General features: G+C 51.0%; 1 protein-coding gene across 2 annotated transcripts; it reads left to right on the forward strand.

Moving 5' to 3' along the window:
• The first annotated feature begins 9,042 nt into the window (after window positions 1-9,042).
• Window positions 9,043-20,633, forward strand: LZTFL1 (leucine zipper transcription factor like 1). 2 transcript variants are annotated; one of them, XM_078881769.1, is made up of 10 exons: window positions 9,043-9,242; window positions 12,952-13,076; window positions 13,746-13,940; window positions 15,164-15,224; window positions 15,909-15,980; window positions 16,388-16,453; window positions 17,063-17,140; window positions 17,731-17,907; window positions 18,684-18,787; window positions 19,662-20,633. In XM_078881769.1, the coding sequence occupies exons 1-10, from the start codon at window positions 9,240-9,242 to the stop codon at window positions 19,678-19,680; spliced, it is 900 nt and encodes a 299-aa protein (XP_078737895.1). In that variant the 5' UTR covers window positions 9,043-9,239; the 3' UTR covers window positions 19,681-20,633. The 2 variants fall into 2 exon arrangements, with proteins under 2 accessions (XP_078737895.1, XP_078737896.1); XM_078881770.1 differs by lacking the exon at window positions 9,043-9,242 and adding an exon at window positions 9,332-9,380.
• Window positions 20,634-24,562: the final 3,929 nt, after the last annotated feature.

The following is a 24,562-nucleotide window of genomic DNA, read 5'->3' on the forward strand; positions in this document are numbered from 1 at the left end:
ATGTGTAAGAGAATTTATGCGTATTTGTACGTGAGATAGAGTGTATGAAGGGGGAGTAACTTTGTGTGTAGGTCAAGTTTGGTGTGATGGGGTAGCTGAGGGGAGTAGCCCGTTCGTCCCACCAGAACACACGTGGTGTGATGGGGTAGCTGAGTGGAGTAGTAAACTCGTCCCACCAGAACACACGTGGTGTGATGGGGTAGCTGAGTGGAGTAGTAAACTCGTCCCACTAGAACACACGTGGTGTGATGGGGCAGCTGAGTGGAGTAGTAAACTCGTCCCACCAGAACACACGTGGTGTGATGGGGCAGCTGAGTGGAGTAGTAAACTCGTCCCACTAGAACACACGTGGTGTGATGGGGTAGCTGAGTGTAGTAGTAAACTCGTCCCACCAGAACACACGTGGTGTGATGGGGTAGCTGAGTGTAGTAGTAAACTCGTCCCACCAGAACACACGTGGTGTGATGGGGTAGCTGAGTGGAGTAGTAAACTCGTCCCACCACAACACGCGTGGTGTGCTGGGGTAGCTGAGTGGAGTAGTAAACTCGTCCCACCAGAACACACGTGGTGTGATGGGGTAGCTGAGTGGAGTAGTAAACTCGTCCCACCAGAACACACGTGGTGTGATGGGGTAGCTGAGTGGAGTAGTAAACTCGTCCCACCAGAACACGCGTGGTGTGATGGGGTAGCTGAGTGGAGTAGTAAACTCGTCCCACCAGAACACACGTGGTGTGATGGGGTAGCTGAGTGTAGTAGTAAACTCGTTCCACAGAACACACGTGGTGTGATGGGGTAGCTGAGTGTAGTAGTAAACTCGTCCCACCAGAACACACGTGGTGTGATGGGGTAGCTGAGTGGAGTAGTAAACTCGTCCCACCAGAACATACGTGGTGTGATGGGGTAGCTGAGTGTAGTAGTAAACTCGTCCCACCAGAACACACGTGGTGTGGTGGGGTAGCTGAGTGGAGTAGTCAACTCGTCCCACCAGAACACCACGTGGTGTGCTGGGGTAGCTGAGTGGAGGAGCCCGCTCGTCCCACCAGAACACACGTGGTGTGATGGGGTGGCTGAGTGGAGTAGAACACGCGGGTTAAACGTGAGAACCGCGTTGGTTTTCCATTTATTTTCGTCGCTTGAAAGGAGAGATCTCCACGTTTCGACCGACTTGATTTCACCGGCGTGGAACTTTCCGCGGGCCGCGTTTATAACCCAAGTGCGGTTTTTTTCTCCAGGAGCTGGGGTTGCCGACGTTGTTTGAGGATTTCTTCTCTAGAGCTTTCGCCATGTCGGGGCGTCTGCCCGCACTTGCATGTCCAACTTAGAACACAAACTTGTGGTGTTCTACAAGAAACTGTCTCAAATTGGCCCAAAACAAGGCGACGGGGCTGTAACGGTGACGGTAAAAACACCCCTGGCCGAACATGTTCATTGGCCACGATCTCATCGCTCAGTGCACACTGTCACGATATGGGCCTGGCCCTGTATATCTGGGGCTTGAACGGTTGCCCTCTTTCCAGTCGAGAAAGAGACCACGTTGTTAGAGAGGTGTACAGGTAAAGTAAAAAAACACATCTTCTTGGTTCTTTCGGTAAAGTCACGTAGAATGGAAATAATAAGACTCTGTCTTCTAGACGCTGTCTCCCCGACAGACCTGGTCTTCACCTGAGGACGGCTGCTTGCGTTGTGGCCGAAACGTCGTGAGAATTATTTTATTATGTTTTATTTTTATTATTTTATTATTTCCATTCTACGTGACTTTACCGAAAGAACCAAGAAGATGAATCCCTGCAGTCACGAAAGCTTTAAATAAAAAAAAACACACTTGACTGACTTTCCACTTGATGGAATTTCCGAGGCAGTTCTGCAGTATCGCCTTCAGCGAGCCGTCTGCCCACCACGGGGTGAAGCATCTTTCGCCATCGTCTCGTTGACACGCTTCGTGGTGGCGCGATCGGGAGTTTACCCACGTCCTGCTGATGAAACTCGGAAGGTCGAAACCCGGAGGTATCATCTTCTTGGTTCTTTCGGTAAAGTCACGTAGAAGGAAAATAATAAAATAATAAAATAAAACATAATAAAATAATTCTCACGACGTTTCGGCCACAACGCAAGCAGCCGTCTTCAGGTGGAGAACAGGTCTGTCGAGAGGTGGAGAACAGGTCTGTCGAGAAGGCAGACTCTGCCTTCTCGACAGACCTGTTCTCCACCTGAAGACGGCTGCTTGCGTTGTGGCCGAAACGTCGTGAGAATTATTTTATGTTTTATTTGTATTATTTTCCTTCTACGTGACTTTACCGAAAGAACCAAAAAGAAGAATCCTTGCAGTCACGAAAGCTTTAAATCGAAACCCGGAGGTGTCGTTTTTGCCTGGCTTGAACAATGCATCGGTAACACTTTGGTCAAGAAGGGCACGTGGTGTGCCGGGGTGCGGACATATTTTTCACGGTTCACGGACCCGGCTCAAATCAAAGCCCTGGCCCTTGACACGTCTGAGCATGTTTGATGTTGTGTATCAGCCTGTACGCACGTGTTGATTTCCCCAACTTCGGTATTGACCGCGATAGAGAATGTGTTTCGCTGCTTAGTTAAGATTGCTGGCGTTGGACAGGGTACAGGGTGTGTAGTGGGTGACGTGGTGGAAATAACCCTTACTGTACTATGGTCAATATTGTCAATGTTATTGCTAGGTTTAAATGAATGTTGTTGGGCCCCCCCTCCCCCCGTCACGGTATGTCCGTCGTTCCAGGCAAGCTTTGTTCATCGAGCCTCCTGTGTTGCCGCCAGAGGCAATTGGAACCAATTGAGCCGAGGTTCCGTTGAAAACGGTAAAACGCTCTGGATTCGTCGGTGTGCAGGGCCCCCCCTCCTCTGCCCCCCCTCCTGCCCCCCCCCTTCTGCCCCCCCCTCCCCAAGCGGTCGTGCGATGGCTGTGAACCGCGCCTGCGCTGTCGCTTTTAAATCGAAACGCAACCCAGGAAACATCAACTTTCGTCTCTTTATTTCCGTCGTAGTCGCGCACACACATCCCTGGCTCTGTGATGTTCCCAGGCCATCGGGCACAAGCTCAGAGCTACGTGAATATGAGAGAGAGAGGGAGAGAGAAAAAAACGCATTTTAACTTCTTTTAACGCACGCTGCCGTGGCAAGAAGGGTCCCAAGCAACTCGAACAAGATAACCCAAAGTCCCACTCCTTCCCCGGCTCCATGAAAGACATCTGAGCTTGAGTGTAAATTATAATAAACCTAGCAAGCCAATTCACTTTTTAAATGCCAATTAATTTGACAACTCTACCTTGTCTGCATCTCGTCTCTCCTCTCAACACACGTTTGTCTATCTGTCTCTTATCTCGGTCCATCTCTCTCTTCTGTCATCCCACTAGGTTTTTAAATGTTGATAGAGGGGGGGCTCGCAACATCAACTGCCCAGGACACCCCACCTGTGTACAAGAGCAGCGTTATTTGTTTTATGGGTTGCGTCTGCCTGTTACAATCTCGTGTATCTGGAGTTTTGTTTTGCCTTGAGTATCTCTTTATTATCATTATAGTAATCTTGATTATGATTGTGGCATGGCCCCTGTTTCACCCTCGCCTTGCCTGGCACGCAAACGCCGCCCTCTTCACGATTCCTCGTCCAATATCGAAGCGCCGTTGTATATTGGTGGCATCGCTACGCAAGGGGAGATCTGGCGGATATCTGGCAAGGCTTGGTTGCAACTGAGAGCGATTGTGTCTTGTCGTACATGATCTGTATTTTGGTAAAGAATTGATTGAATTTTCAGTGCTTTCTCGATGTTTTCGACCCGTTTCGTCATTGGGTTACGCCTAACGGTTGTGAGTTCCGTGACTGTGCCGTATCGTCTCACCGCTGTCTCATGGCCTCGGCCAATAGCTCACACATCAAGGTGAAAAACTGGCGTCCAGAAGAAAAGACCAGAGTGCGATTCGAACTCGGACGAGGATTTGGAATCGGACTTGGACTAAAGTAAGATTCATTTCGTAAGATCGGCTTCACGGTCGGTGCTAGAGTGAGATTTAGGGAATTCAAACTCGCAGCAGAGCGGGGATTTACTCGGAACTAGATTTAACTGAGACTCGAGAGGCTAATGTGAAATGTTTATTTCCAATTAAAGTTGCATGAAAACAATGTAGCAAAAAAATGTTTGTTCCTTGGCAGTAAGTGTTATTTCCTACTTTATTACGCCTCAAAAGTACAGAAAATGGCTATTATCCCCCCACAAACTTTGCTTTTGTGACCAGGACAGTGATATTTTGAAATTTACTTATTTTCAATGAGAAAAAAAACGTGTGCATTTGTGTCTTTTGTTCACATGAAGTCCTGGTCACAAAAGCAAAGTTTGTGGTGAATAATAGCCATTTTCTATACTTTTTTAAAGGCATAAGCAATAAAAAAAGAACACTTAGTACCCAGGAACAAAAATTGTGTTACTCTTTGGTTCTTTCGATAGTCACGTAAGTGAAACAAATAAAAAATTATTTTAATTAATATATAAATACATTAAATCACGACGTTTCGATTGCAACACAAGCAATCATCATCAGGTGTGACAACCACGGAAAGAAAAAATTGCGTTACATAGTCAAATTGTGTTACATAGTGAAATCAATACTACTCGATTGTATTCTGACGTCAATGTGATTTGATATAGGCCGAGAGTGGATTGGGTAGGGGGGGGTTAGAAATAGAGCTGAGATTGAGTTGGGGGTTTGGTGTTTGTGGATTTTGGTCCGTGTCTGGTGTTGTGACACGGACGCTTGCCCCTTGTTGGCGTGTTGGAATCGCACACCAATTCTTATTTTCGGGCCGCACACTTTTGTGGGTTTTTTTTTTGCCAACGTCGCACCCTGAACAAAACGCGAGGGCTCCCAGAAATCTCGGCACCAGTCCTGCTTAGGAATGGGGGGAGGTGGGGGTGGGGGACAAGGCCACACGCAGAATCACACGAACAAGCCAAAGTGAAGAACGAGCAGATACATTTGACAAAAGCGAAACGTTGAGAAGGCCATACCCATTACCACGCTAGCCAACCAGACCCTCTCTCTCTCTGCTTCCGTTTGGAATGTTTCTCATGTGGAGGGGGGGGAGTCTGCCTTCCTCCTCGGCATCCTTTCCTGGGCCATCGTCTCCACGTCCACTCCACAGCCCTTCACATCCCTGGTTCACCACTTGGTTCCACCTCTGTCTAGGCCCTTGCCTCTCTCTCGGTCTCTGGCCCTGGCGCTGAAGCGTGCGTCATGTTTCTTACTCGTGTACACGTCCTTCCGAGCCAGATGCAGAGGTCGCAAACGGATTTTGATTCCTTACCCGTACCCGGCCGCACCAGGGTCGCAAATGGGTACCCTACCCGTACCCTACCCGTACCCTACCCGAAATGAGTGACAAACGGTTACTCACCAGTGACTCACGGCCTATGCGTACCCGGCCGCACCAGGGTCGCAAATGGGTACCCGTACCCGGCCGGGTACGGGTAGCCAGGTATCGGGTAGGTACGGGTATCGGGTACCCGATTGCGACCTCTGGCCAGATGAGTTCACTTTCGGCTACACTAGCTCCAGCTCTGACCACAACGAAATGGTTGACTCAAAACAGTGGCGCATTTGGTCATCGTGCCATTCTCACGAGCGGAAGGCTATCGCGAAGGCCACGCTTCGCGAACATAGTCCGCTGTAGTTTCACAGTAGGGGGCAACGTTGTGTTCTTTGTGTAATTAATCCCGATTGAGTATTTTGTGGGTGCATTTTCAAAAACGTTGGGCCGTGACGCCAGCGCACAGTGGCCTACGCTTTTCGAACGACGCCACGGGCCTCTTCAACGATCACCGTGGAGCAGACGGTGCACAGTATTTCATGGTTAATACACATGGCAGTATTAACTAGGGTGGCCTTTTGAATTCGAACCACAAACCCGTTTCAACAAGCGGCGTCGTGCGCTACCGTTGGGCCATATCAACAAAACTGCCACTAACCCTGCCCCTGACCCAACTCTGGAAATGGACCATGACGATATTGATTCATAACTAACTCTAGGGCCATATTGTGTGAAGATGTGTTTTTACACCCTCATCCAGCCGACACAGCCAAACAAATACAGTTGCCACGTGAACACACGTGCCAATGCATCCCTGTTCTTGGTTCTTTCGGTAAAGTCACGTAGAAGGGAAGTAATAAAATAATAAAAATAAAACATGTTTTATTTTTATTATTTCCCTTCACGTAGAAGGGAAGTAAGTCACGTAGAAGGGAAGTAATAAAATAATAAAAATAAAACATGTGACTTTACTTCCCTTTACTTCCCTTCTACGTGACTTTACCGAAAGAACCAAGAAAATGAATCCCTGCAGCCACGAAAGCTTTAAATCGAAATTTAATGCATCCCTGCTTCAGCACACCGATGTTGGAGAGAGATCCACACATTTAACAATAAGCTTCGCTCGTAATTACGAGCAGCATCATCGGCCACCAGTCTTGGGCCTTGAACGATGATGCAGCTATCAGCTACAGGTCGTACGTTATCGTTAAATGTGTGCGCATCTCTCCCTGACGATAACATCGGTGCGCTGAAACAATAGTCATATTTTTTGGCACATTTGTTGACGGTGCAACTTTATTCATTTGGCCGCGTTGGGTGGAGGAGGGTACACGAACACAACGTTGGCATTTTTACCCGAAAATAAATCAAATAAATTGTGAATCGTAACATTGTTTGCGAAAAACGACGCGTTAAAATGAACCAAGGACACATTTTTCAATGCATTTCGTTCACATATCCACTGCTGGTAATCACGGTACCAGGTTCGGTGCATTTTTTTTAAACCTAAGCGGGGGTGATGTTTTATTTGTTTTGTATTTTTAACATTCCATGGCTGTGACTTCACATATTGGAAAAATTAATAAATGTGCGTTTGGAAACTCGGAAATGAAACGGGACACTTTCTTTAAGAACTAAACGGAGGGTTTCTCGAAATACGCAAATCATTTGCAGCATCTTCTTGGTTCTTTCGGTAAAGTCACGTAGAAGGGAAATAATACAAATTATACAAATAAAACATAATAAAATAAAATTCTCACGACGTGTCGGCCACAACACAAGACAGCTGTCTGCAAGATAGCGCTCCAATGAACACTGCTAAGCTTGGCAGCGTACTTTAAGCTGGGTGGGAGGAGCAGCATGTTCAGAATGCGGATCCTCGGGTGTTATTAACCAGAACATATTCGCGTCATCTTCTTGGTTCTTTCGGTAAAGTCACGTAGAAGGGAAATAATACAAATAATAAAAAAATAAAATAATTCTCACGACGTTTCGGCCACAACGCAAGCAGCCGTCCTCGGGTGAAGACCAGGTCTGTCGGGGAGACGGCGTCATATTCCACCCGTGTTGGCCTCCCTGCACTGGCTTCCAGCCTCACATGGAACACAGTTTAAAATCCCATTGTTAACCATGCAAAGCGGTGAACCATCTTGCCCAAGCCTACATCATTGACACGCTGCACCCACGTGTCCCGTCAAAGTCCCTAAGATCTGGGAATGGAGATCTTCTCTGCATTCCAAGGTCAAGGCTTCGGTCTGTGGGTGACCGAGTTTTTTTCCCCCTGTGTAACCCTCAGGCTATGGAACGCTCTTCCACGTGATATCATGGATTTTTCTGATTCTGTGAACATTTTTAAAAATGCGTCTTAAAACCTATTTATGTACGCTTCCGATTTTGTAACGTTTAGTTCATCTATTAAATTGATTATATAATATTTTATGCTGTCTGCTGCTGCTGTGTCCTGTACAGCGCTTTGAAATCCTTGGTGAAAAGCCACAATATAAATGGAATTATTATTATTCCTATTGTGACGTTGATCGGACGCATGTTTCCCATCGACAGAGAAGCTGGACTCAAGAACGGAAATGGACTTGATTGGAATTATCGTTCCGATCGTTTACCCGGGAAAGCCTCAATGAGTCTCGATACTTTTGTTTAGGAGGAGCCTACCAAACGAATGCTGCTGGGGCCACCAGCTGTTACAAGTGGAAGCTTTGTTAGATACAATCAGCATTTCGGTATTTTTTTAAATCCTTTATATTAAGTTCGCTTGCTTGCTTGCGTGCTTGCGTGCTTGCTTGCTTGCTTACGACCGTGCAAATCTTTCGGTCGTTTTTTAACCCACTTCCCGTGATCCAATCGAGCTGACATTTTCCACAGAGACTCGTTGTGCGTGACAATTAATTTTCGTGAAAAAATGTTTCCAAAATTTTACACTGTTTAGGGAAATATTTTAAAATATTTAATTACCAATTGCTTAATGCTGGCAGACAATCATCTGACCCATAGGTGGCAGCCATCTCAAGCCAGAGGACGAGAGGACTCTAGCCGCCACGCATATAAAGGATTTACATTGAAAAACTTTGCTTTTACGGGTTAATTTTTTTTAATCCTTTATATTAAGTTCGCTTGCTTGCTTGCGTGCTTGCTTACGACCGTGCAAATCTTTCGGTCGTTTTTTAACCCACTTCCCGTGATCCAATCGAGCTGACATTTTGCACACAGACCCGTTGTGCGTGACAATGAATTTTCGTGAAAAAAAATGACAAAAATTTTACACTGTTTAGGGATTTTTTTTAAATATTTATTTACCAATTGCTTAATGGTGGCAGACAATCATCTGACCCATAGGTGGCAGCCATCTCAAGCCAGAGGACGAGAGGACTCTAGCCGCCACGCATATAAAGGATTTATAGTGAAAAACTTTGTTTTTACGGGTTATGTTTTTTATGAATAATTTGGTGATGCTGCTGCTGCGTTGGCAGTAGCGCACAAGCACAATTAACAAAAACTCAACGCATTTGTCAACAACAACAACAAACACAATGTGGCCTTAAAATAAGTAAAAAAATATCAATAATTGGCGACGTTTCGGGCAGTGACCCTTCACGTACCGTCCAATATTTTACGCACACGGGGAAACCCACGTGGGCCCCCACCTTTACTGGTCTCGCACCACGTGACGCGAGGCGTCCAATCGCAGAGGGGCTCGCGTTGCTGCCATGGTAACCGACCTACGCCGCACCGTTGCAGCCTCGGACCTCCCGATCACCACCACCACCACCAACATCGCTAAAGTTTCACCGTTCGAATGCAAACGATCTTACTTTCTTTCTTGTAAACAACAAGACAGTCTCAGGGTGCGTTAGACGACACCCGCGTCCTCTGTCGTGGCCGAGCGCGACGCGTGGAAATGGTGAGCGCGGTTGTTGTTTTTTCTTTTTAAATCGACAATTTCTAGTCGAGGCCTTTTTTTCGAGGCCCTCTCTGTGCCCCACAAAGTCACCGGGCGTTCTTCTTCTTCTTGGGGGCGAGTTACACGGCAGACGACGAGGCAATTCGCGTGTGCGTGTGTGTGTTTGCCATGCCGAAATTGCTGTTGTTGTTGTGTTAAATCGTCACGAGCCGTGGTGTATCTACTGCTGGATTGATCTGTGTGTGTGTGGGTGTGTGTACGCCCACCTTGGAGCGTTTCCATGACAATGATTACAATTGTACGTTTGTATTAACGATTAGGGGGCCGGCCATAAATGACGTCACGCACCTAGGGGTGGGGGGTGGTCAGACATTTGTGACGATGTGTGACGAGGAGGGGGGGGGGGTGAGAAATGTGACGTCACATCAAAATGCGCAACTTTAAATAAATATAGACAACACGTTTTACTTAATTAGATAGACTTTTAATAAATGTTTTCTCCTACAACAGAGTGCAGCGGCACATTAAATACGCACTACAATGACAATAGTTTAAAGCGATTTGAAGCATGTTTTATTTATTTGGGGGGGGGGGCAGAGCTTTGTGACGTCATATTTGAGGGGGGGGGGTCTGACTTTGTGACGCCGTGTGACGAGGGGGGGGGGGTCAAAAATCGTCCAAAATCGCGTGACGTCATTTATGGACGGCCCCTTAGATCTTAATGATACATTGAAGTGAAAGTGATGTATTGGTCAATAGATCACTGTCCACTGTTTACATATCCGGAGCCACTGTTTCAAATTCCTCTGGCGGGGGCGAAACTCATAGACTCTAATTCTAGATTTGAAGCTTTCGTGACTGCAAGGATTCATATTCTTAGGTTTTTTCGGTAAAGTCACGTAGGTAAAACATTAAAATTAATAAAAGTAAAATAAAATAAAAATCACGACGTTTCGGAGGCAACACAAGCTTCCGTCTTCAGGTGGAACCATCACAGCGATGCACTCTGATGTTGTAGGAGAAAATTTATTAACAAGTCTATTTAATTAAGTAGAACGTGTTGTCTATATTTATTTAAAGTTGCGCATTTTGATGTGACGTCACATTTCTCAACCCCCCCCCCCTCATCACACATCGTCACAAATGTCTGACCCCCCACCCCCCCTAGGTGCGTGACGTCATTTATGGACGGCCCCATAGCCATTATTATTGCGTCTGAATGTTAAACCTTGATGATAATTTAATAGCTTGTTATCATGTTAGATGCGTTGTATGGCGTGAACGTTGAGTGCAACAAAGTGCTTTTGTAAGGGGTGTTGTGAAGTAGGGTAATTGTCCGAAACGTCACCTTTTATTTTTTCACCCCACAGAGTTATTGACGAATGTGTTGGGTGGGGTGAGGGTTTCTTTATTTGTGCTCTTGCATCACTGCCAGTGTAGCGTCACCAAATAAGTAGTTTTTAAAAATATATTTGTTCGTGGATGCAGAAACAGGTTTAAATATTAAATCCAGACTTCAATGTACCGTCGCCTGACTCCCCTCATCTGAACGTTGATGATGAACGCTCGGTAGGTTCCCTTTAATAAAATAGGACCCAGCGTGCTAGCGAGTAAAACGCACTTCTGTTGAACTTTTCCCACGTTCCAATTTTGTCCAGCTTGTGCGAACGATGTCATGCCACGAGACACAGAATCCCCATTCGGACATTTCACAGAATGGTGCCCCCCCAATCCCCCCCAACCCCCATCCCCCCCCACCCCCCCGGCCCCGATCCCCCCACCCCGCGGCCCCCATCTCCCCCACATCACCCCCCTCCCATCCCCCCCACATCACTCCCCCATCCCCTCCACATCACCCCCCATTCCCCCCCGTATCCCCCCATATTCCCCCATATCCCCCCACCCCCCACATCCCCCTTCCCCCCCAAACCCCCCCCCCATTTTTCTCCACCCCCCGCGGCCCCCATCCCCCCCCGGCCCCCATCCCCCCCCCGGCCCCCATCACCCCCCCCCCCCACATCACTCCCCCATCCCCTCCACATCACCCCCCATTCCCCCCCGTATCCCCCCATATTCCCCCATATCCCCCCCATCCCCACATCCCCCTTCCCCCCCAAATCCCCCCCATTCTCCTCCACCCCCCGGCCCCCACCCCCCCGGCCCTCACCTCCGCCACCACCGCTCCACGTTGCTTGTTGAGAATGGTCAGCAGAAGCAGATACACTGCACGTGTTTTAGTAGTCCAGAACTACCACAGTAGTAGTACACCTACCTACCACTAGTGCAGAACTACCACAGTACTCCATTGGTACCTAATTTGCCAGTAAAAAATATGATAATTGTTTTTTTACCTTTTTATCTGTCAACAAAACTGACACCTTTTTTTACGAGGAGTCATGTTTGCATAGACCACAATACCTGCGGTCATAATGCAAACAAAACTTCAAGGACAGTGCATACATTATCAGAGTTATGTTTTCTGTTTGCATTATGACTGCAGGTATTGTGGTCTATGCAAACATGACTCCTCGTAAAAAGGTGTCAGTTTTGTTGCCAGATAGAAGGGTAAAAAACCAATTATCATACCACAGTACTTTTAAGTGAATTTACCACTTTGCTACGCTAGAGGGCAGTACTTTCCGTCCCACCATTCTGCAGAAGAAAAAACATGTTCAATGAATTTACCCTGAACATTTTTGTCCCTTTTGCATATTAATTACTGTTTTAAATCAACCTTACTTGAAAAATTATTACGTTTTAGAGAATTAAATGGGGCTCACAAGACATCGGGAACCACCCTGTACTTTGACTCCGTTGGCAATGGTGCACAATTTAAAATATCATCACCAACGTTATTCTTCTAGTGTATGGCAAGCAGGTTTAAGTTTGTGAGCCACGTGACGATAGCTTCTGGAGTAGCACAACTAAATGCTGCCCAGCCCGCCAGAGAGCGGGCGTAGAACTTCGTTGTTGGCGACGTTGGTGGTCCATTGCGTGGTTCGGGTGGCCGCGGTCCCTGCACCGTGGGGCAGAGGTCGCCAACAGGTTTTGATTCCTTACCCGTACCCATACCCGGCTGCACCAGGGTCACAAACGGGTACCCGTACCCGTACCCGGCCAGGTACGGGTACCCGTACGCTACCCGTACCCGTACCCTACCCAAAATGAGTGACAAACGGTGACTCACCAGTGACTCACGGCCTACCCGTACCCGTACCCGGCCACACCAGGGTCGCAAACGGGTGCCCGTACCCGGTCGGGTACGGGTAGCCGGGTATCGGGTAGGGTACGGGTATCGGGTACCCGGTTGCGACCTCTGCCGTGGGTCCATCTTTCACGTCTCGCATGTGGAAGAAGCGTTAGCGGGCAGCAGCAGCGGCAGGCGGCGAGCGGTGGCCGTTGTGAAGCGGTTGATGATGAAGCCGCCACAGTTTCCTTGGCAGAACGGAGCCCTGCGGCGCTGTGGTGGCACCCCCAGTGAGGTCGACTCAGCCTTGAAACGTAACGTCACCACTGGGGGTAGATACATGCAACCAGGCGTGGTGCTGGCCACCCACCCCCCTCGCGTGCCGTGCCGGCCTTCATGCGGTGCTCGCAAACAGCACTTGCCCCAACAGTCTGTTAAAGGCCATCTTTGTCTTCGTGTTGATTTTTCTGTGGGGTGCGTGCCGGTGCGTGTCGGTGCGTGTGTCCCGCGCGCCGGCTGCAGGCTGAGCTGGGCCTGAACGAGCACCACCAGAACGAGGTGATCCAGTACATGCGCTTCGCCCGCTCCAAGCGCCTGCTGCGTCTGAAGACGGTCGACTCGTGCGTGCAGGACCTGAAGGAGAGCCGGTAGGCTGCACCCTGCACCACCTCCTCGGCTATCCTCGCTCTGCTGTCCCTCGCTCAACTTCCCACGCGCAGCCACCATCAACTCAGTTATGCTCACTTAGCCACCCTGCATCAGCCACCTTCACTTAGCTACCCTCCCTGCTATTTGTTAAATCAGCTTCCCTCTCTTCCAGCCACCGATGACAGAGCAGAGACGTTAAAGGAGACGGTGGTGGAGGTCAAGGTGAATGAGGTGGCGGTGACGATAGTCAACGTCGATGCAGAGGGCAGTGATGACGGTTATGCTGACAATATGTTATGTGTGGACAATGATGATGTCTGTAATGCTGATCCTGGGTTTGTTTTTTGCGTGTGGGGAGTGGTAGCGTAGTAGTTCGTGTACTGCGCTACTATGCACCCCACCCCCTGGGTTTGATGCCTGGCCACGCCTAAAATCAGTGCCGAGTGATAGCCGAATCGGTCGTGGGCCTCTCCTAGGTCGACTCGGCCTTAAACGAGTACCTAGTATGGTGTGTAAACATCAGCAAAAATGTGGCCACACCACCACCCTCGTGTGCCGTGCCAGCCTTAACAGGTGCTCGCTAACAGCGCTCGCCCCAACAGTCCGCACGGCTACGGCCGGGGACCGGGTGGGTAATCTTCGTCTTCTGCGTGCGCGCACACACGCAGGCTGGTGGACGACACGTTCACGGCGGAGGAGGTGGCGGACATGCTGGAGGGGCTACGCGTGGTGGTGCGCGGGGAGCTTGAGTCGGAACTCATCCACACCGCGCACACCAACGTGCTGCTGCTGCGCCAGCTCTTCAGCCAGGCCGAGCACTGGCACCTCAAGCTGCAGGCCGACGTCTCCGAGCTGGAGAACCGGTCTTTGCCCGCCCCCCTATCACCCGCCCAACCTCGCCCACTCGCCCCTTCTGTCTCACTGCCGACCGACTGCAATGTCTTTTAACTGCTGCTCCCTTATCACCCTCCCACCCTCGCCCACTCGCCAACTTGCCCACTTGCCTACTCGCCCCTGCTGGCTCACTGCCTACCGACTGCAATATCTTTTAACTGCTGCTCCCTTATCACCTGCCCACCCTCGCCCACTTGCCCACTTGTCCACTCGCCCACTTGTCCACTCGCCCCTGGTGTCTCACTGCCGACCGACTGCGATGTCCTGTAACTGCCGCCACTGCCGACGGGTCTTGGGGCGTGGTCGTTTTTGTAAAATAGCCGCGTAGCTCAATGGGGCCTCACCGCTGAGAAACGAGTCTGAATTGAATGGCCTAACTCTGCCACGTGTTCTTTCGGGTCGTTGCCGCGCGTTGATCGGCATGACGTCCTTCGACGCTTCGCTCCCATATGCTGGCAGCTTCTGCTTGTAACCGAGTTCACTTCCTTAAGAAGCTTTCAGCAGATGGAGCAAAACGTCGGGATGACGGTGCCGAACAACGCGCGGCAGAGGTCGCAACCGGGTACCCGATACCCGTACCCTACCCGATACCCGGCTACCCGTACCCGGCCGGGTACGGGTACCCGTTTGCGACCCTGGTGCGGCCGGGTACGGGTAAGGAATCAAAACCCGTTTGCGACCTCTGACGCGCGGTGCAGCCGGAGAGCAACGCTGCACAGCCGCGAAAAACCCACGCAGAAGTGGACTTAAATACATACCGACCTGCTTGTCTACCCACCTACCAGTGGCATAGCATGGGTGGTATGCGCCCTGATTCAAGAAATTATACCGTGCCCCCCTCTTCCCTTCCAGTGTTTCGAATAATTGATAAAAATCAACACAAGCTCACGAGTAGGTATCATTTTTTGATGCCTATACGTTGTATGTAAAGGGCTCACGTGACCTCCAGCCACAAGTGACTGCCTCATTCACGATGGTGTTTAAAGAAAAAACTCGAGTTTAATTGAATAGGGAACATTAATTGAATCGCTAGCGAAGCCAATCCGAACATCCCTAATTGTCGAAGTGTTGACTGCGAATTGTGGACCGTCTCCCCTACCATCTGAAGCGCTGCCCTCTTCCTTGTGATGTTCTGACATTGCCTGTGTTTGCTCTGTATGCATTGTTTTTTTTTTCTTCTTCTGCTTAACAGAGAGCTCCTGGAACAGATAGCCGAGCTGGAGAAATCTGAGTTCATTGCAGCCGGAAAAAAGGTACGAGAATTCTGGAGGCTCTTGAAGTCCTCTTCTAATACATTACTAACTGCTCCGGCTTAACTTGCACTGTCTGTAAAGCCAGGGCCACCTCTGAGCAATTCAGTTGTGCAGCTCGGTTGCATACAACTGCATTGCATGTACTTGGACGTCTCTGCAACTAGTTGCGCAACCGGTTTCTTGCAGTAGGGACCTACTCGACTTTTGAGACATTTCACTCATCATGCGCCACATTTGTGTGAACTACGATTGGTTGTTACGATTGTTGGTTGCGCGATGCAGTTTCCCTGTTGCGCGACTACTCGCCCGGGTGTGTGGAACAAAGCGGTTGATTGCGTCGCGTGATTTCGAGGCGAGCCATTTGGGTGTTGCGTAACTGATTGCGCAGGTGTGGACGCACATTTAAAGAGATGTATAGAGGGTGTCCCTTACATGTTTCTGTGGTCAAATAAAGGACATTGCTTTATTGAAATAATGGAAATGAATGCACTCAATTACAAGTTGGGAAGATCATTGTACACAGCAGAGGTTACCAAACACCAGTATCATTTGTGACCCTTCCCGGTGCGTCTCTCGCACGTTTTGTAGCCTTGTACGTCCAGCTGCAAGTGAAACTGTTGCACGCTCGCGGCGCGCCTGCTGGTTGTCAAAACGCGACGGGCTGCTGTGCTGCGTTCGTTGCAGCCCAGCACGGAGGTCAGCAAGGCGAAGCTGACCCCCCTGAGCGACGTCGGCGCGACCGAGCTGCTCAACAAGGTGCGTGCTGCTACTGCCCTCTCCCCGGTAGCCCTCGGCATCTAAAGCCCAGATGTGGGCAACCTACCCTGGCTCGAGCCGTCGATGCGACGGACCTCACCGACGACTTTTCAAAAATGACGATCCCCCTCGTGGCGCTCCTCGTATCCAGCCGCAGTCGTCGCTCACGCACGCGGCATGTGGCGCCCCGCCTCCTGTCGCGACCGCGTCACGTGGGCCTATCACGTGGCTGCTGCTGCTTCCCAGGTTTGGTGGCGGTTGGGGGTGAGGGTACTTCAACGCCCCGACGTTTGCAATCAGGGAAATCCTGGAATCGTTGACACCATCCACCGTGGCCGCATCCCCCCTCCGTCTTTCAACCAACCGACAAAGGGAGGCCTGGGGTGTGTCTGTGTGCGTTGATGCAGGAGATTCAGCGGCTAAGAGAGGAGAATGAAAAGCTGAAGGTGCGCATCAAGATGGTGGAGATGCAGGTGAGAGGGCCCTTGAGGCTCTGGGGGGGGGGGGGGGGGGGCGGTGGGGAGCGTGGGGTTGGCGCATCGTGCAGCCAGCTACCCCCCACATTTTGTTTGTGGGGGGCAGTGGGGAGCGTGGGGTCGGGGTTTGGGGGGCAGTGATGTAGCTGAGCGGTGGCACGTTCGCCGCTTGTTCCGGAGTTTTGTGGTCCAATCGAGAGGAATAATAATTTGCTCGCGCGCAAAATACATTTTGCAAGATGGACAAATTAACGTGCGGCCAGTCGGTACGTGGTGAGAATACGCCGTCACCGCATCACCGCATCACACAAATAAAACTAAACTTTTTATTTTACCAGGTAAGGCCCACTGAGCTGCGTCGTTCTATATCCGAAGCGTCCTGGCCATCACAAATGATAGCTCAACGAAGTGGGCTCATCATCATCGCGTGGAAATTAATATCGGCCAAATGACTCGAAACACACATCGATTATAAACTGCGGAGGGAAACACCAGAGGACCCGGAGAAAACTCCACGCGACCACCACGCAAACGGTAGGACTGGATTATCTGTCCGAGCCACCTCGCCCGCCGCTTGTGTGTTTGACCGCTTCCCCTTTGCGCCAGGCGACCAGCGCTCTCGAGGAGAGGTCTCGTCTGGAGAGAAGCCTCAAGGAGGCGTCACTGCACCCACCTGCAGATCAGGTGACCTCCGCACTGATGGGGCCGAGCTATTGTGGCCAAACCGTTGTCCATGGGTCACCGGTGTTGCTTCGAATACACAACAGGCACACACGCGCGCCCGTGCGAGGCAGACGCAACTATGTGACGCGCTTGCAGGATACGTTTTATGTCCGGCAGTGTGTTCTCTTGCTGCACGCTGCAGTGTCATCGGCTCTCGACTTGCATTCTGCTTGACGTTTGCGCGTGCATTTGACATCCTTGCGATGTTGACGCGCGCGCGTATGTCAGCGTGGGGAGCGGTGGCGTAGCGGTTAACTTGGCGACCCGAATTCGATTCCCACTCACGGCCAACACCAGTGACGATTATTTGAACCGGTCCTGGGCCTCCCCTTGGTCGACTCGGCCTTAAATTAGTATCTGGTGCTCTGTGTAAACAGTAGGATTGGGTAGACAAAGGCGGCCGGGCTCGGTGCGAGAACACCCACCCAGTTTCGTATGCCGTGGCAGCTTCATTAGGTGCTAGCTTAGCCTGCAATTAGCCTGTTGCAGGCTAATTGGAGAGGGCGAATGTTTGTGCGTGTGCGCGTGCGTGCGTGTGCTTGCGAGAGCAGCGCCCGCCCCCGTCGACGGACCTGAGCGCGCTGGAGCAGCAGGTGTCGACGCTGCGTGCGGACCTGCAGCGCCAGCAGAGCGCCGGCGCGACCGGAGCTGCGGCCTTGCAGGAGGGCCTTGCCGCCAGCCAGCACGAGCTGCTGCGCATCAAGCAGCAGCTCGAGGTGGCCGAGAAGGTGAGGAGGAGGGGGGGGGGGGAGGAGGAAGGAGGGAGGGAGGAGGAGGAGGGAGGGGGGAGGAGGAGGGAGGGGAGGGAGGAAGGAGGGAGGGGGGGAGGAGGAGATGAAAGGTGAAGAAGCTGGTGGCAGAGAGGAAGAAGGTGGATCTGGTTGAGGAAGTGGGGAGGATCGATGTGCTGGAAATATAGAGGAGCAGAAGCAAGGAATGGGTGTATGACAGGGAAGATGAGCGATTAGATGCATGGATGAATGTCTGAATGGGCTTTTGAGTAACCGACTTAATTACTCGATTGGTGGATGTGTGACTTGGATGGGTAGATTTACTGACTGGGTGGGTGGACACTTGCCCGGATGAACGTCTGAACTACCGAACGGCGCAGGCGAACAAAAGTGTTGACGCAAGAATGAATGAACTAAACAATTTTTTATTTGACCAGGTAAGGCCCACTGAGCTGTATAGCTCTTTTTCAGACGCGACCTCGCTATCACAAATGATAGCTCAACGAAGTGGCTTATCGCGTGGAAATTTCTAGCTGTAGCCAAATACTCTAAACACACATTGATTTTAAATAAAACCAGGGGACCCAGATAAAAATCCACGCCACCACGGGGAGAGAGACAAACGCAAAACTCCAAACGTACAACAGGCGTCAAGCGTTGGGATCTGACCCACGACCCCCTGCACACCAGGCGAGGTGGTTAACGTCTCCCAGCCACCGTTGGCGCCCTACCCACCGCGTCACGACCCACGTTGTTGGTGGTCGCGCTTGCAGGAGCTGGACAGCAAGTTCCAGGACACGGCGGCCTACCGCAACCTCAAGGACATGCTCGCGCGCAAGAACGACTCCATCAAGGACCTGCGCAAGCGGCTGTCGCGGTGAGGGGACGCGCGGACCAACCGCACGGCCGCTTTGTAGCAGAGCGTGGCGGTTTTATAATCCAGCGGCCGCCCTCGGTTATCGCTGCGGGTGGTGTCATGGCAACCACGCGTCGTTGGTCGTCCGCTTCTCAGTCGATGCTCAAGAATCCGCGATGCAAATTCGCGAGAGTTGGGCCATTGTGCGTCGCGGTCCATTTTGACAAATTGTAAAATGGATAACGATGACATAACGATTTAAAGCTTTCGTGACTGCAGGGATTCATCTTCTTGGTTCTTTCGGTAAAGTCACGTAGAAGGGAAATAATAAAATAATAAAAATAAAACATAATAAAATAATTTGTGACTTTACCGAAAGAACCAAGAAGATGACATAACGCGCCAAAATCTGCAGCCAAGTCAACAACTCAGAGGCACGGAGACAAGCTCAGGGGCTGCTCGAAAGACTGACCAGTCAGATAGAGGCCTTTAGATGTTCCTTGAAAGTCAGAGTGCATTTGATATTGTGGATGTGCAAAGGGATGAGAGAGTTCCACACCGGGACGTGATAGCAGAGAACCGACATGAGGCTGTAAAAGTTTGAGACCTTGGTGTCCGAAGCAGAAATTAGACCGCCAGTTACTCAATTGGGATCAATCATACATGGCAATCATCGTCCACTACCGGCAGACTGATGCTCCAGGAAACTCATGCAAATTACACTTAGTCCTGGTCTCTTGAGGTCCCACCAATGTTAAACAAAATAAGCTTAAAGCTTAGAATGCAGAGTGTGCACCGATTGAAAACCTACCTTTTGGCGGTGGCACATCAGGCCGCTGCTCTTCACAGAATCGTGGCCGACAGCCACATCTGTTGTCTGTGTGTGTGCGTGCAGGTACGAGCCCGAGGACTAGCGCGGTGAAAATCATGAGAGGGGGGCCCTGGCTCTGTGTGGGACCCCCCCCCCCCCCGCAACTCCCCAGCCCCCCACTGCCTCACTGCCCACATTGAAGGGGGCGCAGTAGTGACGCCCTTGCCGCACACGTCAATCCGACCCTCCCTCCCTTTTCCTCCTCACCCTCCCCGCCACCGGCACTACCGCCTCCACAGCGCGGCGAGACCCCTTAAGCCGCACGGCGCTGGCAAACGGGCGTCGCGGCGCTACAGAGCGGGCGTGGGCAACTTACAGCCCACGGGGGAGGGATGTTACCCACAACTTAGAAATAACAGCACCACCCTGCAGAGGTGTGTGTGTGTGTGCTGCTGCTGCTCCTGCCGTTGCTGCTGCTGCTGCTCTCAAACAGCAGGGGTTAGCGGTCCGCGCTACGAACACGGCGACCCGAGTTCGATTCCCGCTCACGGCCCGGCAACAGTGACGATGATATGAACCGGTTCTGGGCCTCCCCTATGTCGACTCGGCCTCAAATTAGTACCTGGTGCCGATGTGTAAACATCGCCACGAAGGAGACAAAGGCGGTCGGGCGCGGCCCCCGTTGGCCCATCCCCCTCGTGTGCCGTGCTGTGCCCGGCCTTCAAAGTTGCTCGCTAGCGGTACTTGCCCCTACAGTCTTGTCAGGGTTACACGGGGGATCTTTGTCTTTGTGCACGCGCGCGTACGCGTGTTATTAATGTGCCCACCACCCAAGGTTATTTCAAAGAGTCCTAATTTGGCCCCCGGTAGGGAAGACGTCTCCACACCGCTGCTGCGGAGTGAGACGACGTCGCTCAAAGGAAAAACAACAACAACAGCGGCGGCCGCTTTTATTTCGGTTACCGGAGCAACGTAAATACACAGAAGTTGTTCGGTCTGCTCCTTCAAATAGAAAACTGCTGATTCACATCTGAAATTTGTGGCTTCTCGGCTCGCGGAGCGTGGGTGGGCGGGTGGGCGGGGGGGGAGTGGGGGGGCCGGGGTTTGAGTGGTGGCACCGCAGGGTTCAGAGTTTCCTGCCGGCACGCACGCGCGACATCTGTTGAAGTGTGGCCGACTTTTCAACACGCGCAGCGCCGAATCTGCCAACCTCACGTTAAACGGGCGGCTGCACGGAGGGGGGCACGGGAAGGATCCAGACAGCTGCACGTGGCCCGTGTCGGGTGGTGGAGGGGTTATGGTTAAAGACTAAAAAGAAAAAGATTCACATTTTGCACAACGCGATGATCTCACCCAAAAGAAACTTAATTCCGCATCAAAATTACGCTTAGCCTTTTCGTGCCGAGCCAAATTCGGTGAAAATCAAACGTGCAGTCATAGTGTCCGCTGCCTAGAGTGACGACCCACATTCAAGTTTCAAATGCGGGAATGCCGCGTCAGATGCAGGATGGACATTGCCTCAACCACCACCAACCACCACCAACCACCACCAACCACCAACCACCACCAACCACCACCAACCACCACCAATCACCACCACCACCCTCCCGCCGCGCCGCACCACGTGACCGCAACATTTCCCCCAACTGCAATTTGCACCGTCGGCGTCGCGTGACGAGACGAGTTATCCGTGAACAACTCCAGCGGAGCACTCGCAGGTGCAGTCGCAACCAACCCAGTGTGCGTACGTTGTTGTTGTGGGGAGCGGTGGCGTAGTGGTTAGCACTACGCTGCACTACGAACCCGGCGACCCGGGTTCGATTCCCGCTCACGGCCAACACCCAGTTACGATTATTTGCACTGGTCCTGGGCCTCCTCTAGGTAGACTCAGCCTCAAATGAGTACCTGGTGCGGTGTGTAAAACATCGCCACTGGGGAGACAAAGGCAGCCGGGCGTGGTGTTGGCCACCCACCCCCTCGTGTGCCGTGCCGGCCTTCATAGGTGCTCGCTAACAGCACTTGCCCCAACAGTCTGTCAAGGCTACACGGGGGATCTTTGTTGTTCAGAGGACGGCCCAAGAAGGAGCTGCTGCTGCTGTGTCTGAAGTTCATACACTTCATCTCTTTAACCAACCCAACTACCAAGGGCAGTCAGAATGGGAGTTGTACCTCTCGGAGTTGGAATTGGAATACGGATTGAGTAGGCGCGACACCACGTTTTAATGCGGGGTGGGGTTTTTATCTGACCTCCCTTCGACGGAGGAGGAGGAACGGCAAAACTACACCAACTCTTTCTCCTGAAGCCCCCCCCTCCCCCCCCCGGCGTAGCGAGCAGACATCTACAACTGGCTTCTGAACACACTGCCATCTTATACGTAAGAACCGAACGGATTTTCTTTAAAAAAAAATCTGCCATTGAAAATGAGCTCCCGGCTCAATGGACCTCACCCCAAATAGCACTTCGCTGATTGGTGAGCGGGCCGAGGATATGTCAACTCTCTTTTTAAAAAGAACACGTTTCTTCACGTTATGTCTTGAGACCTGGATTCGAACCCAGGCCAGTGGTCTTGACGCCTGGGTCACGCGGCCACCAACCTCCCACATCTGTGGTCAGCGCTGGCCAAAATCTGTGGTTAGCGCTGGCCAAAGTTTCAGCGCGTTTTGTTGCCCGTAGTGCGCGTTGCTCCTCCTCTGCACGTCTGTCCGGGTCTGCTGTTGATTCATAATAACCTCGGGGGGAGGCGGGGTGAGCGGTCCGTTTTGGAGGTTTCGTGAAATCGCTATCGCATAGCAGCGTCTCTGGAACACGGCTGATTAAACGTGACATGGAGGTGATACACCAGTGTGTGCGTGTGTGTGAGATGTCTTTGTGAGTGTGCGGTTGTGGAGGGGTTAGCGCGCTTTTGCTACGAATCCGGCGGGCCGAGTTCGATTTCCCGCTCACGGTCAATACCAGTGACGATTATCTGAAGCGGTCTTGGGCCTCCCCTAGGTCGACTCAGCCTCATGAGTACCTGGTGCGTTGCGTAAAAACATCGCCACTAAGGCGATAAAGGCAGCCGGGCGTGGTGCTGGCCACCCACCCCCTCGTGTGTCGTACCGGCCTTCATAGGTGCTCTCTAACAGCACTTGCCTCAACAGCCTGTTAAGATTATATGGGTGGGGGATCTCTGTATTTGTGTGAGAAAGCTGTGCATGAACTTTATTTTTATTGTTTTAACACACAGGCCCAGAGGCCAAAACGTCACGCAGCCAGCAACCAACAGCACTCCCCAAGTTGTGTTTTCAGAAATGTGACGTCACGTAAAAATGCGCAACTTTAAATAAATATAAAATTGTTATAACAACACTAATTTTTACAACAACACTCCTACAACATCAGAGTTCAGCGCCACATTAAATACGCACTATGATGACAATAGTTTAAAGCGATTTGAAGCATGTTCTATTTGGGGGGGGGGAGCAGAGCTTTGTGACGTCATATTTGACGCCGTGTGACGAGGGGGGCGGGGGTCAAAAATCGTCCAAAATCGCGTGACGTCATTTATGGACGACCCCATAACAAAACAAGGTGGCCCATTGTTTGGACATTTATAGCAGCAAAACCATCTCGATAATCTCAAGGCATGTTTCTAAATGTGGAGGGGGAAACCCCGAGGTCCCGGAGGGAAAATAAAATCCACGTGAATGAGCCAACAGCGCTCTCCGTGGTCGGAGCCATCGGCCGGCGGAGGGTTCGTCAGAGTTTAACAAGTATAACCCGTAAAAACAAAGTTTTTCACTATAAATCCTTTATATGCGTGGCGGCTAGAGTCCTCTCGTCCTCTGGCTTGAGATGGCTGCCACCTATGGGTCAGATGATTGCATGGCACCATTAAGCAATTGGTAATTAAGTATAATATTTTTGTCCTAAAAAGTGTAAAATTTTGGGAAAAAAATTTCACGAACATTAATTGTCACGCACAACGAGTCTGTGTGGAAAATGTAAGCTCGATTGGATCACGGGAAGTGGGTTAAAAAACGACCGAAAGATTTGCACGGTCGTAAGCAAGCAAGCAAGCGCGCAAGTGAACTTAATATAAAGGATTTAAAAATAAAACGCAGTTGGCACGATACCTGGTCACGTGGGGATAGCGGCTGTTGAACATGAGAGGCACCTGCAGCGAGCAAGACCGGGAGCAAGAGCAGAGCCTCACCATTCTGGCGAATTGCCCGATGATGCTGGATGCAATTACCAGCGAAACGTCGTGCTACTCAAAAATTGTAAATGTTGTGGTTTCACGCTTCAACACACCGGTGGGCTAAAGCAGTGAACTATTTGTCTTTTGTCAACGTGACACTTTTTTTGCTGATTGGCCGTGTCGGGTGGTGGAGGGTTACGACACATAAACAACGCGATCTAAACCCAAAAACGTTGATTATGAATAATATTGGTCGCGAAAGCCTCACACGTGTTAAACTATTAGTGCGGGCGGCTTCCTATAAATATGGACGCCCACCCCCACACCAAAGAGGTCGCAAACGGGTTTTGATTCCTTACCCGTACCTGGCCGCACCAGGGTCGCAAACGGGTACCCGTACCCTACCCGATACCCGGCTACCCGTACCCAGCCGGGTAGGGTACGGGTAATCGGGTACCCGATTGCGACCTCTGGGATGAAGCCATGTTGCAGGCGCGGGTGGGTTGATTCTAGGAACTTGAATTGTGAGAAGAGACAAGACGTTGGGAAATGAGTGACAAACGGTGACTCACCAGTGACTCGCAAACAGGCAGAGGTGTGGACTCGAGTCATGTGACTTGGACTCGAGTCAGACTCGAGTCATGAATTTGATGACTTGCGACTCGACTTGGACTTGCATAACAATGACTTTGTCCCACCTCTGAGATGTGGACTCGAGTCATGTGACTTGGACTCGAGTCAGACTCGAGTCATGAATTTGATGACTTGCGGGTACCCGGTTGCGACCTCTGCCACATCACCAGA

This window comes from Lampetra fluviatilis, chromosome 62, assembly GCF_964198595.1.
Source record: "Lampetra fluviatilis chromosome 62, kcLamFluv1.1, whole genome shotgun sequence".
Classification (NCBI taxonomy): Eukaryota; Metazoa; Chordata; class Hyperoartia; order Petromyzontiformes; family Petromyzontidae; genus Lampetra; species Lampetra fluviatilis.

Coding starts and splice junctions, on each gene's coding strand:
- LZTFL1 (XM_078881769.1), top strand. Junction 15,225..15,908: donor TCATTGCAGCCGGAAAAAAG/GTACGAGAATTC, acceptor CGTTCGTTGCAG/CCCAGCACGGAGGTCAGCAA. Junction 16,454..17,062: donor TCAAGATGGTGGAGATGCAG/GTGAGAGGGCCC, acceptor CCTTTGCGCCAG/GCGACCAGCGCTCTCGAGGA.